General features: G+C 40.1%; 1 protein-coding gene across 3 annotated transcripts in view; it reads left to right on the top strand.

The window, feature by feature from the left end:
• Nucleotides 1-12,427, top strand: part of LOC144676966 (extended synaptotagmin-2-like) — a 237,409-nt gene extending 224,982 nt beyond the window's left edge. For all 3 annotated transcript variants that reach the window (XM_078537256.1, XM_078537243.1, XM_078537236.1), the window contains one exon: nucleotides 9,383-12,427. In XM_078537256.1, coding sequence (XP_078393382.1) covers nucleotides 9,383-9,428 — 46 coding nt within the window. In that variant the 3' untranslated portion in view covers nucleotides 9,429-12,427. The remainder of the gene's footprint in view (nucleotides 1-9,382) is intronic.
• The last annotated feature ends 680 nt before the right edge of the window (nucleotides 12,428-13,107 follow it).

The following is a 13,107-nucleotide window of genomic DNA, read 5'->3' as shown; positions in this document are numbered from 1 at the left end:
TCCATGATTCCATGAAAATCTAGGCCACTGTTCCTTAACCCCAACCACTGAACACCATACCTGCTCTGTGATATTTTCAGTTCCTGAGTTCTGACTAGCGTTTTATCATGAGCCAACAATCTATCAGAAAAAAATGAAGTTGAGAATGTTTACAGTCATTCTACATGGCACCTTTAATAACTGCTGATTGAGATTGCAAACCCAGGGCAGATTAATAGGATTAGCGCCAGATTCCAGAGGTGAAAGGGCAGTATGTTAACTTCACTTTTATCTTCTGCATTCTGTAGTTAAAATGCAGTGATATGTGCCTGTATCTTGAGTGGACACTTCTGTTGGCTTTTATTCATGTTTGTGTCTTGTCTTATGTTAGATTCTAGCTCTGTTGAAATACTCTATTACATATACTCCATTATATAGAGGTGGGGAAGGCTCTGGAAGGGGGATACGTAGGCTAACAAAGCAAAAGGACATGGCAGCCTTGCAGGGCAGCTATTTAGGTAATGATACCCAGAGTGTGACAGGAAGGGACAGAGTATACAAACATAACAAAAAGCAGCAAACAGGGTCAAAGAGGGAAAAAATTGTATAAGGCAAAATTCATGGCCCTTTACTTAAATGCACATAGGATTCGGAACAAAACAAATTAATTAACGGCACAAATAGAGGTTAATGGGTATGATCGTATAGCCCTTATGGAGATGTGATTACAAGGAGATCAAAGCTGGGAACTAAATATTCAGGGGTATGTCATTTTTCAAAAGGATAGGCAGGAAGGAAAGGGTGGTGTGGTAGCTTTGTTAGTACGAGATGGAATAAGTACAATAGCAAGAAAGGATCTTGGATCAGAAGGTGTAGAATCCATATGGGTGGAGGTAAGAAATAACAAGGGGAAGACACTGGTGGGAGTAGTTTATAGGCCCCCGAACAGTAGCTATACTATAGGACAGAGAATAAATCAGGAAATAATGAGGGCATGTACAAAAAGTGCATTAATCATGGGTGACTTTAATCTTCATGTAGACTGAGAAAATCAAATTGGCAGAGGTAGACACAAGCAAGAATTCATAGAGTGTATTCAGGACAGTTTCTTAGAACATTATGTTGTGATTCCAACTAGGGATCAGGCTATTTTGGATCTGATATTGTATAATGAGGCACGTTTAATAAATGATCTCAGAGTAAAATATCCCCATAATATGGCCATGACCATAATATGGTAGAATTTAGCACTCAGTTTGGGAGTGAGAAACATGGGTCAGAAAGAACTGTGCTAAACTTAAATAAGGGTAATTACAATGGAATGAGGGCAGAGTTTGCTGGAGTGGACTAGGAAATCAGTTTAGCAGAAAAGACGGCTGATGAACAATGGCAGGCGTTTAAGAAAATAGTTCATGACTTTCATCAAAGATATATCCCAGTGAAGAAGAAGGATTCAAGAAAGGGGATAAACCAACCAGGGTTAACCAAGGGAGTTAAGGGCAGTATCAAATTGAAAAAAAAAATATACAATGTGACAAAGACTAGTGGTAAGCCAGAGAATTCGGAAAGCTTCAAAAATCAACAAAAACTGATCAAAAAAATAATAAAGAGGGAGAAAATAAACTTTGAGGGTAAACTAACAAGTAATATAAAAATGGACAGTAAGAACTTCTTTAAATATATAAAAAGGAAGAGAGAGGCCAAAGTGAACATAGACCCCTTAGAGAATGAAGCTGGGGAAATAATAATGGGGAACCAGGAAATGGCAGAGGAGTTGAATAAATACTTTGCATCAGTCTTCACTGTAGAAGACACTAATAGCATTCCAAAAATACTAAATAATCAAGGGGCAAAAGCAGGGGAGGAGATAAATACAGTAGCTATCATTAGAGAAAAAGTATTAGGGAAACTAATGGGGCTAAAGGCCAATAAGTCCCCTGGACCTGATGGGTTGCATCTTAGGATATTAAAGGAAGTAGCTGTAGAGATAGTGGATGCACTGGTGGTAATCTTCCAAGAATCCTGAGATTCTGGAAAAGTCCCAGAGGATTGGAGAATGGCCAATGTAACATCCTTATTCAAAAAGGGAGGGAGACAAAAAAACAGGTATCTATAGGCCAGTTAGCTCAACACCTGTCATTGGGAAGATGTTGGAATCTATTATAAAGGATGTAATAGGAGAGCATTTAGAAATACATAATCTAATCAAGCAGAGTCAGCATGGCTTCATGAAGGGGAAATCATGCCTAACAAATTTATTTGAATTCTTTGAGGAGGTAACAAGCAGGATAGATAAAGGGGAACCAGTAGATGTAATATATTTGGATTTCCAAAAGGCATTTGATAAGGTACCGTACATAAGGCTACTTAATAAGATAAGAGCGCACAGTATTGGGGTAGTCTATTAGCATGGATAGAGGATTGGCTAACTAATAGAAGACAGAGTTGTGATAAGGGGGGCATTTTCAAGATGGCAACCTGTAACAAGTGGAGTGCCACAGGGATCAGTGTTGGGGCCTCAGTTATTTACAATATATATTAATGACTTAGATGAAGGAAGTGAATGCACTATTGCCAAGTTTGCGTATGACACAAAAATAGGTGGGAAGGCAAGTGGTGAGGATGACACAAAGAATCTACAGAGAGATATAGACAGATTAAGTGAGTGGGCAAAAACTTGGCAGATGGAATATAATGTGGGAAAATTTGAAGTTATGCACTTTGACAGGAAGAATAGAGGAGATGAATATTATTTAAATGGAGAAAGGCTGCAGCACAGAGGGGTTTGGGAGTCCTTGTGCAGGAATCCCAAAAAGCTAACATTCAAGTTCAACAGGTAGTAGGGAAGGCAAATGGAATGTTGGCCTTTATTTCAAATGGAATGGAGTATAAAAATAGGGAAGTCTTGCTAAAACTATGCAAGGCATTAGTTAGACCACACCTAAAATACTGTGAACAATTTTGGTTCCCTTATCTAAGGAAAGATATACTGGCATAGGAGGCAGTCCAGAGAAGGTTCACTAAGTTGATCCCAGGGATGGAGGGATTTTCTTATGAGGAGAGGTTGAGTAGGTTGGGCCTGTACTCATTGGAGTGTAGAAGAATGAGAGGCGACCTTATTGAAACAAATAAGATTCTTAGGGGGCTTGACAGGGTAGATGCTGAGAGGTTGTTTCCCTTTGTGGGTGAGTCTAGGACCAGAGGGCATAATCTCAGAGTAAGGGGTCGCCCACTTCAGACAGAGATGAAGAGGAATTTCTTCCTTAGAGGGAGTGAACCTGTGGAATTCTTTACCTCAGAGGGCTGTAGAGTCTGGGTCATTAAGTACATTCAAGGCTGAGATAGACAGATTTTTAATCAGTAAGGATATCAAGGGCTATGGGGAAAAGGCAGGAAAGTGGAGTTGAGGATTATCAGATCAGCCATGAGCTCTTTGAATGGCAGAGCAGACTCGAATGGGCTGAATGGCCTACCTCTGCTTCTATGTCTTATGGTCTTACATGGTAAGTGGTTATTTTTCAGACGAGTTTGGTAAATAATGGTGTTCCTCAAGAATTAGGGCTAGGACCACAGCTCTTTTTGATATATATGTATGGCCCATCGAGACTGCTGCACCATTCAATACGATCATGACTGACCTTGGGCTTCAACTGCATTTTCCCACCTGCTCCCCATATCCCTTAATTCCCTGAGAGACCAAAAATCTGTCTATCCCAGCCTTAAATGTATTCAATGATGGAGCATCCACAGCCCTCTGGGGTAGAGAGTTCCAAAGATTCACAACTCTTTGAGTGAAGTAATTTCTCCACATCTTAGTTCTATATGATCAGCCCTTTATCCTGAGACAGTTTCCCTGTGTTTTAGATTCTCCAGTCAGCAGAAACAATCTCTCAGTGTCTACCCTATCGAGCCTCTTCAGAATTTTGTAGGTCTCAATGAGATTATTTCTGATTCTTCTAAACTGCAGAGAATATAAGCCCAATTTACTTAGCCTCTCATCATAGGACAACCCCCTCATCCCAGGGACCAATTTAGTGAATCTTCGCTGTACCGCCTCCCATGTATATCGTTTCTTAAATGTAGAGACCAAAACTGCATACACTAACCTAGATGTGGTCTCACCAAACCTCTACAATTATACAGGACCTCTTTATTCTTATGCTCCAATCCCCTTGCAATAAAGCCAAAGTGCACTTTGCCTTCCTAATTGGCTGCTGCACCTGCATGCTAACTTTCTGCATTCCTTGTAGGAGCACACCCAAGCCTCTTTGAACATCAACATTTGCGAGTTTCACACCTTTTACAAAATATTCTGCTTTTCTATTCTTATGATCAAAGTGAATAACTTTACACTCCCCTACATTATACTCCATCTTGTTGTCCACTAATTTGTTTATGGGTAGAATTTTCCCCCCGTCGGGGGAGAAGTTCAGGAGCAGGCGTGCCTCCAATCAACGCCCCGAGATTGGGGGCGCGCCGCCATTTTATGTGGGCGGGCCAGTTAAGCTCCTTGTGCGGGCGGGGGGCGGGATTCCCTAAGCTGAGAGTGTGCTCTTACATGCATGCGCGCGAAAGAGCACACTCATCTCCCTGAGGCTAAGTGCTGTCTCAGGGAGATCGGCTCCAAATGTAAAAATGTTAAAAATAGAAAAATAAAATTTCCCTGACATGTCCCCTCATGTGACACTGTCATATGAGTTGGGACATGTGCATCACTTTTAGTTAAACTTTTATTAAATTTTTACAAACCTACATGAAACCTCATCCCACCCGTGGATGAGGTTTCATGCTTCCTCTGAAGCCCGCGAGGGCTACAGGTCTGCCTGCCGACCTTAAGGTTGGACGGGCAGGTACTTTAACTACTGCAATTAATTTTTAAATGGCCTCAATTGGCTGTTGACAGGTCAGCGGGCGCACAGCTAATCCGGCTGAGCCCCCACTGACCTGAAAATTGAAATGATGCAGGGTGATGTCGGGAGTTCCGCCCGTCGTCATCCCATGTCACTTTACACGTCGGCGAGCGGGCCCCACTCCCCGCTTGCCGACTGGGAAATCCTGCCCTATATCTCTTTGCAGCCTCCTCATAACTTACCTCTCCACCTAGCTTGGTATCATCAGCAAACTCTGATACGTTACTTTCTGTCTCTTCATCTAATTCATTAATTTAGATTGTAAAATAGCTGAGGCCCAGCACTGATCCTTGTGGCACTCTACTATTCGCTGCCTGTCCACTTGAAAAGCTCCATTTATGCTCACTCTCTGATTTCTATCTGTTAACCAATCCTCTATTCATGCTAAAATATTGCCCTCAACTCCATGAGCCCTTATCTTGCCTATTAACTTTTTGTGTGGCACCTTATCAATTGCCTTTTGGAAATCCAGGTATACTACATCTATTGGTTCCCCTTTATCTACCCTACCAGTTACATCCCTGAAAATCTCTAATAAATTTGTCAAACAGGATTTCCTTTAATAAAATCATGTTGACTCGTTCTAATCATACTATGCTTTTCTAAGTGCATTGTTAAGACTTCCTTAATAACAGATTCCAGGATTTTCCCAAAAACTGATGTTAGGCTAACTAGCCAGTCGTTCATTGTTTTCTCTCTCACTCCTTTCATGAAAAGCAGTATAACATTTGCCACCTTCAGTTTAATGTGACTGTTCCCGAATCTAAGGAATTTTGGAAAATCAAACTAGCGTATCCACTATCTCTTTTAGAACCCTAGGGTGTAGCCCATGAAGCCCGAGGCATTTGTTGGATTTTAGTCCCTTCCATTTCTCCAATACTTTTTCTGTGCTGATATTAATTTCCTTAATTTCCTTACTCTGTTCACCCTTAGGTTTGCTGTCTATTTCTGATATGAAACTTGTGTCTTCTACTATGAAGACAGACATGAGGGCAGGAGTTTTCCGGTCCTGCCAGTGCTGGTATCGGCATGGCTTGGACCAGAAAATTTGGAGAGCAGCCAAAGGTCTGTTGACCTTGAGTGGGAATTTCTGGTCCTGCAAGTGTTGGGGCTGGAAAGCCCCCCCCCCCCCAAAACGTTTGTTCAATGCCTCTGCCATTACCTCATTCCACATGATAACTTCTCCTGTCTCTGCTTCTAAGGGATCAACATTTACTTTAGCTTATCTTTTCCTTTTTATACATTTATAAAAGCCCTTACAATCTGTTTCTACATTTCTGGCTAGATTACTCTCATATACTATTTTTTTCCTTTCTGTCAACTTTTTGCTAGCCCTTTGCTAGTTTCTAAAACACTCCCAATCTGCTACTGTTTTTTTGCAACATTGTAAGACTCTTTTCTTTAATCTAATACTATCCATAACTTCTTGAGTGAGCCACAGATGGATCTTTGTTGTTGAGCTTTTGTTTTTCAATGTATATATGTGTATGCATATTTTTTGTATATATCATATATTTTTCATTCCGAGTGCTCTGCCCAAAGGCAGATCCTTAGTCTGCTGATGCTTCATCCTGAGCCATTTTCCTTGGCAGTATTTGTCAGTGGTGGTTTGCCATTGCATTCCACTCTCAAAGAGAGGGTGAGGAGGCAGGTCCCAAGTCTACCTCAGCCGGAATGGGGATCAAACCCACACTGTTGGTGTTATTCTATATATGTCCCTTGGATATTGGAATGCAGAGTAAAATTTCAAGATTGACTGATGATACCAAACTTGAGAGGTGCGGCAAACAGCGAGGATGATACCAATCGACTGTAACAGGATAGGCTAGCAGAATGGACAGACAAATGCAAATGGAACTTAATACAGAGAATCCTGTCCAGATGATTTGTGCCCCAGACTGCTGAGGGAGGCAAGGGAGGAGATCGCAGGGGCTCTGACCCAAATTTTTAATTCCTCTGTACCAACGGGGGAGGTGCCAGAGGACTGGAGAACAGCTAATGTGGTTCCGCTATTTAAGAAGGGCTGTAGAGATAAGCCAGGGAACTACAGACCAGTGAGTCTCACATCAGTGGTAGGGAAACTATTGGAGAAAATTCTGAAGGAGAGAATCTATCTCCACTTGGAGAGGCAAGGTTTGATCAGGGATAGTCAGCATGGCTTTGTCAGAGGGAGGTCATGCCTAACAAATTTGGTTGAATTTTTTGAGGAGTTGAGCAGGTGTGTAGATGAGGGTAGTGCAGTTGATGTAGTTTATATGGATTTCAGCAAAGCCTTTGACAAGGTCCCACATGGGAGACTTATAAAGGCAGCAGCACATGGGATACAGGGTAATTTGATAAGGTGGATTCTAAATTGGCTTAGTTGTAGGAGGCAGAGGCTGATGACAGAAGGCTGCTTTAGTGACTGGAAGCCTGTGTCCAGTGGCATACCACAGGGATCTGTGCTGGGTCCCCTATTATTCATCATTTATATAAACGACATAGATGACTATGTGGGGGTTAGGATTAGTAAGTTTGCGAATGACACAAAGATTGGCCAGGTGGTTAACAGTGAGGTTGAGTGTCTTGGGCTGCAGGAAGATATAGAAGGGGATGGTCAAATGGGCAGATAAGTGGCAGATGGACTTTAACCCTGAAAAGCGTGAGGTGATACACTTTGGAAGGAGTAATTTAACAAGGAAGTATTCAATGAACGGCATGACACTAGGAAGTTCTGAGGAACAAAGGGACCTTGGTGTGTGTGTCCATAGATCTCTGAAGATGGAAGGACATGTTAGTGGGGTGGTGAAAAAGGCATATGGGACACTTTCCTTTATCAATCGAGGCATAGATTACAAAAGTAGGGAGGTCATGTTGAAGTTGTATAGAACCTTGGTGAGACCACAGCTGGAGTACTGTGTGCAGTTCTGGTCGCCACATTATAGGAAGGATGTGATTGTACTGGAGGGGGTGCAGAGGAGATTCACAAGGATGTTGCCTGGGATGAAACATTTAAGTTATGAAGAGAGGTTGGAAAGACTTGGGTTGTTTTTGTTGGAGCAGAGAAGACTGAAGGGGTGACCTGATGGAGGTGTACAAGATTATGAGGGGCATGGACAGGGTGGATAGGGAGCAGCTGTTCTCTTTAGTTGAAGGGTCAGTCACGAGGGGACACAAGTTCAAGGTGAGGGGCAGGAGGTTTAGGGGGGATGTGAGGAAAAACCTTTTTACCCAGAGGATGGTGATGGTCTTGAATGCGCTGCCTGGGGGGGCGGTGGAGGCGGGTTGCCTCACATCCTTTAAAAAGTACCTGGATGAGCACTTGGCACGTCATAACATTCAAGGCTATGGGCCAAGTGCTGGTAAATGGGATTAAGTAGGTAGGTCAGGTGTTTCTCACGTGTCGGTGCAGACTCAATGGGCCGAAGGGCCTCTTCTGCACTGTGATTCTGTGAAGTATGAAGTGATGCATTTTGGCAGAAGAAAGGCAATATATTCTTAATGGCACAGTTCTAAAGAGAGTGCAGATACAGAAGGACTTGCACATGCATGTGCATAAATCTTTGAAATTGAAGAACATCTTTCAAGAGTAGTTAGCATAGCATATGGAATCTCGGGCTTCATTAATAAAGGTAATAAGTACAAAAACAAAAACAGGTTATGCTGAACCTTTATAATCCTCAGAGGCCGCAACTAGAGTATTGCGTACAGTTCTGTCCATCGCACTTTTGGAAGCATGTCAAGGTCTTTGAGAGACTGCAGAGGAGATTTACCAAAATGGTTCCAGGGATGAGGGAGTTTAGCTACAAGGTTAGGTTGGAGAAGTTGGGGCTGTTTTCCTTGAAGCAAAGGAGGCTGAGGAAAAATCTGATAGAGGTGTAGAAGATTATGACAGGTTTAGATAAGGTTGATTAAGAAAACCTTTTCCCATCAGCTGATGCTACAAGGACTAGGGGCCACAGATATAAAGGTTTGGGCAAGAGATGCAGGGGGTGATGTGAGGAAAAACTTTTCTTTGCAGCAGGTAGTTTTGACCAGGAACACACAGCCTACGAAAGTGGTGGAAGGAGCTACGACCAATGATTTCAAAAGGAAATTGGATGGGCACTTGAGGGAAATAAACTTGCAGAGCTACAGAGATAGAACAGGCGAATGGGATTGACTGGATGCCAGCATGGACTGTGTGCCGAATGGCCACCTACTGTGCCATTCTGACATCATTAGAGGCAGTGTTCAGTTTGCCTGTCGTTGTGCTATTGACATTATCTAGCCTCACCAAATGAAAAAGCCCTTGTTGATGCCAGTCAGCCTCAGCTCTCTGTTTAACTCAAATTCTGATTGACTTCAAAAAACAAAAATGAAATCCAAATCATTCTTGTGTCTTGTAACATTGCATAGAGTGAAGAAAATATATTACCTTTCTGCATTCAAAACGTCTTGAAAACTCTTGTCTTATAAGACAGTGCAATGTAGTTTTTACAGCATCTCTAATTTTACCTGTAATCACCTTCCAGGTATGATTTAACAGAGGATGGAACCAGGCACCAGCCCCAAGCCTAGAGAAAGCACCAACCCAGTGTCACCATTGGCCACCAAGACTTTTAGCAGTTTTAAAAAAAAATTATCCCAGGAGCACCAGCATCACACCTAAAGCTTTGCACACATGCCAATGAATGCACCACAGGTTTTACAGATGAAGTCATCTTCTCAGTATAGATTTTACTGAGTGTTGGCACTGCTTGTTGCATTTTTTTTAAATGACTTTTATTCATGAAGTAAGCTTTTTTTTATTTTATTTTTTATCAGAACAGTTACTGGTGTGACTCTTACGGTAGTAAAATGTATAACCTGCAGTGGGTGCACTGACTATCCTTTTGGTCAAAAGAAAATTTCTTTACTGTACAAGACTGTAAAAATACAGTGTGAGGCAGAATGTTGATCCAGGATTACGTCAGCCTTGCTTTTTGTAAGTTTGCAATGTATAATGTGTAAATACAGCAAGTGTGATTTATATATTGTATGTGATATCAGATGCTTGTGAAGGATGCAGAAGGGAGAATCTTCCATTTATTGAAGTAACAAGATGTGCATGTCTCATTAAGCAATTGCCTCATGCTTTTTACAGTAGCCCTGCAGTGTACAGTTCTGCATTAGAAGCATCTGCTATGATGTGAAATATCAAACCTTATTGACTTGTTGTCTAACACATATTACACTGTGTACTTACCAGTGAAATAATGAAGGGATGCAATCTATGGAGGAGGAAACCTGAACTTTACAATCAGGAATCTCCAGTCATCACCAGGGGATTCAGTGATGATTATTTATTTTAGTTTTGACTTTTTGTTGTGGAGATTTGAGCACCATTTAAAATGAGTTCTTTACTCATTTATTATTCCCTGGTCCCTGTATTTATGGCTTTGCCTCTCCTGAGAAACTCCCACTACACAATCACCATACACTTATTGACTGACAGGACAAGCAACTGCCCAGTTCTAAGACCTTCCCCAAATCTGTTCTTAATTGAGTAAATGGGTGAATTGGGGATTGTGTGCTTAGTTTTCTTTCCCTGCAGACATGACTGACATCAAAATCTTACTGTAGGAAATCATAGAGAAGAATCGAGATTCTACATTCCAAGGCATGCTATTGGAGTAATAGTACATGGTGTTGCGCCCATAAAACATTTTATTGTATATAAATATAAATATGAAAGTGTATTAAAAATATTAATGAGACTTCACAGTATTTCAGATATTGGCCTCCTTTAAATACAGGGGAGCAAATGTCTTTTCAATGGTTGCTTTTGACATCTTCTATCAGTGCATGAAAGTTTAATTCAATCCCAGTAGATCAAAAGCTGCGTTGTAATAAGGGGTTCAAAACCATTGAGTTGGTTAATGCTGTTTAATTTTGGATGTTAGAAGGTATTGTAGAACTGAGCTACAGAAGTAAAACATTTTCAGATTTTAATCATCAAATCTCAAACTCTCAAAAACTTTTAAATTCTCTTGACACTTGTTTTACTTAATCAGAAGTGTAATCATGTGCTACGAATATTATTTGCTGCAGTGCTGTTTCATATTTTGGGAAACCATATAGCTAAACACATTCTTCATTCTGAAACATCTTCAGTCAGAATAGTTAACTCGATCCTTTGGTATTCAGATTATTGCTGTAGAAGTAGTGTTCAAGGCAAAAGTGGTAAACTTATTATTAGTGAGATAGGGAAATGACAAGATTTGAATCTTAATTCAAAAATTGAGTTGTATTGACAAGCCTAGATCAGTTACAGAAACCATGAGGTCAATTGTTTTTACCTTAAAGGATTCAGTTCACGTTTGTTTTATTCTGTATGGTACAATATTTATTTCCATATGGATACAAAGCTTTTCCCTTTTTATATGAAGACTGGCTTCTACAGTCTATTTTTAATTTAACATTATTTCACGTTAGAAAAATTGCAAACAGCGAGAGTCAACTACTTTGTGATGCTAAAAGAAGTAGTTGTGTCCGTTGTTATCATATGCTAAAGATAGTTGCTCCTACATAGATAATGGAATTCATTCTTCAGGTACATTAGCATTTCTATTCAAATGTAATAAGGACTCCAATTCAAAAACAAACTGTAGAAAATTATAAACACCAAAAGATTGGAATTTATATGTGCAGTAATCCTTGCTCACTACATGATTCTGTCCCTTTTAATGCAAAATAATGTTCAAGATTTCTCTCCTACAATTTCCCTGAGAAGTGCACTCTGTGACTTGAGTTAATGCTGTAATATTGAGTATTTGGTTCAAGAGGTGGAACACTGAAGCTGAGTCAGTCAAGTCTGTTGGGTCAAGCTATCATTGCTCCATGCAGGTATTACTGTGCCTTAAATATAAATGTATTAAGATATTATTTAAACAAATTCATGTTTGAGGATAATTATACTTACGATTTTTGTTTTTTTTAGCCGTTGTGTTTTTGGCATTTACTTTGCATAATTGTCAATGCTGTAGAATGAAATATTTTTCTTATATATTGTTCAGCGGCATGAAAGGTATCTCCCTGTTTTATACAAATAATAATGGTAGTCTTTTTTTTCTATATTTGCACAGCCCCAAACAATGATTTTATTGGGATTGCCAAATTAGGGCTCATTATTTAGCCTTGTGTGCTTTTCTTGGTACCAATAGAGGATCAGCCACAAATAGGAAAGTTCAAAACATTTCTCCATCAAAAAAAGAAAAATCTGTTAGCTTGGGGTATGCAATGGAATATTTTTGTGTTATCTGTGCATTGACTTGCTTGTGATTATATCTTGTATTGTGAAACTGTTTTCCACTGCTGACAGAAAGGAAATTCAGAGGAATTAATGACGAGGGAGATACAAAGCCAAAGCCCATTTTATCATTGTTTGGAAACTTCAGGTTTTTGGCTCTGTTGGCTTCATTATGTAATATTTTTCAGTTATTGACTAAATTTCAGCATCCATTGATTGATATCCTGTCCTCTATATCAACTGTATATGCAGATAGCAATGTACAGTGAATAAAATTATTAAGCAAGTGGATTTGCTTATTCTTTTGCAATTCAAAACAGGATTGAAAGAGAAGTAATGACTATAAACGTAAAGAAAGATTTATATAGCAACTTGTGTGTCAAATCTTGCTAAGTACTTGAGATGCAACAAATTATTGTTGCAAATCAAGTCTCTGAATCATCGTTGCTGTGTCTAATTCTACAAACACCTCTTTAATATTCAAGAGTCAGCTGGCAATAGTTCTGAGGCATCTGCCTAGATTAATTCTAGCCTTACTGTCATCATTTAAGAGACAGAAAATCTGGACTAACAAATGGCCTAGAATTTGCTGGGAAAATATTGAGATTTATGTGCATACAATTGTGAGAGATAATAACCCAGCAATTTATAGGAAGAGATACACCATGAGTTGTAAACAAATTGTTGGATGATTTATGTGTCACAAACATGGAAGCATGTTCTCAACCTCCCTATGAGTTTCAAGAAGTTGCTGCATTTGTTCAGTAAATAAGGATTAAGCTTTTTGCGGAAAGTTTCAGGCTGGTACTTGTTCTTAAAAAGGGTCTTTTATTTTTGATTGTTTCATGGTATCAATTGTCATAGAAACCCATTTGGTTCACTAATGTCTTTTAGGGAAGGAAAACAATGTGGTTGACTCTTAACTGCCCTCTGAAATGGCCCAGCAAGCCAAGGGTGATTAGGGACGGA

This window comes from Cetorhinus maximus, chromosome 3, assembly GCF_964194155.1.
Source record: "Cetorhinus maximus chromosome 3, sCetMax3.hap1.1, whole genome shotgun sequence".
In the NCBI taxonomy this organism is placed as follows: Eukaryota; Metazoa; Chordata; class Chondrichthyes; order Lamniformes; family Cetorhinidae; genus Cetorhinus; species Cetorhinus maximus.
Note: the sequence above shows the minus strand (reverse complement) of the source record. Positions and strands in the feature narration are given on the sequence as shown.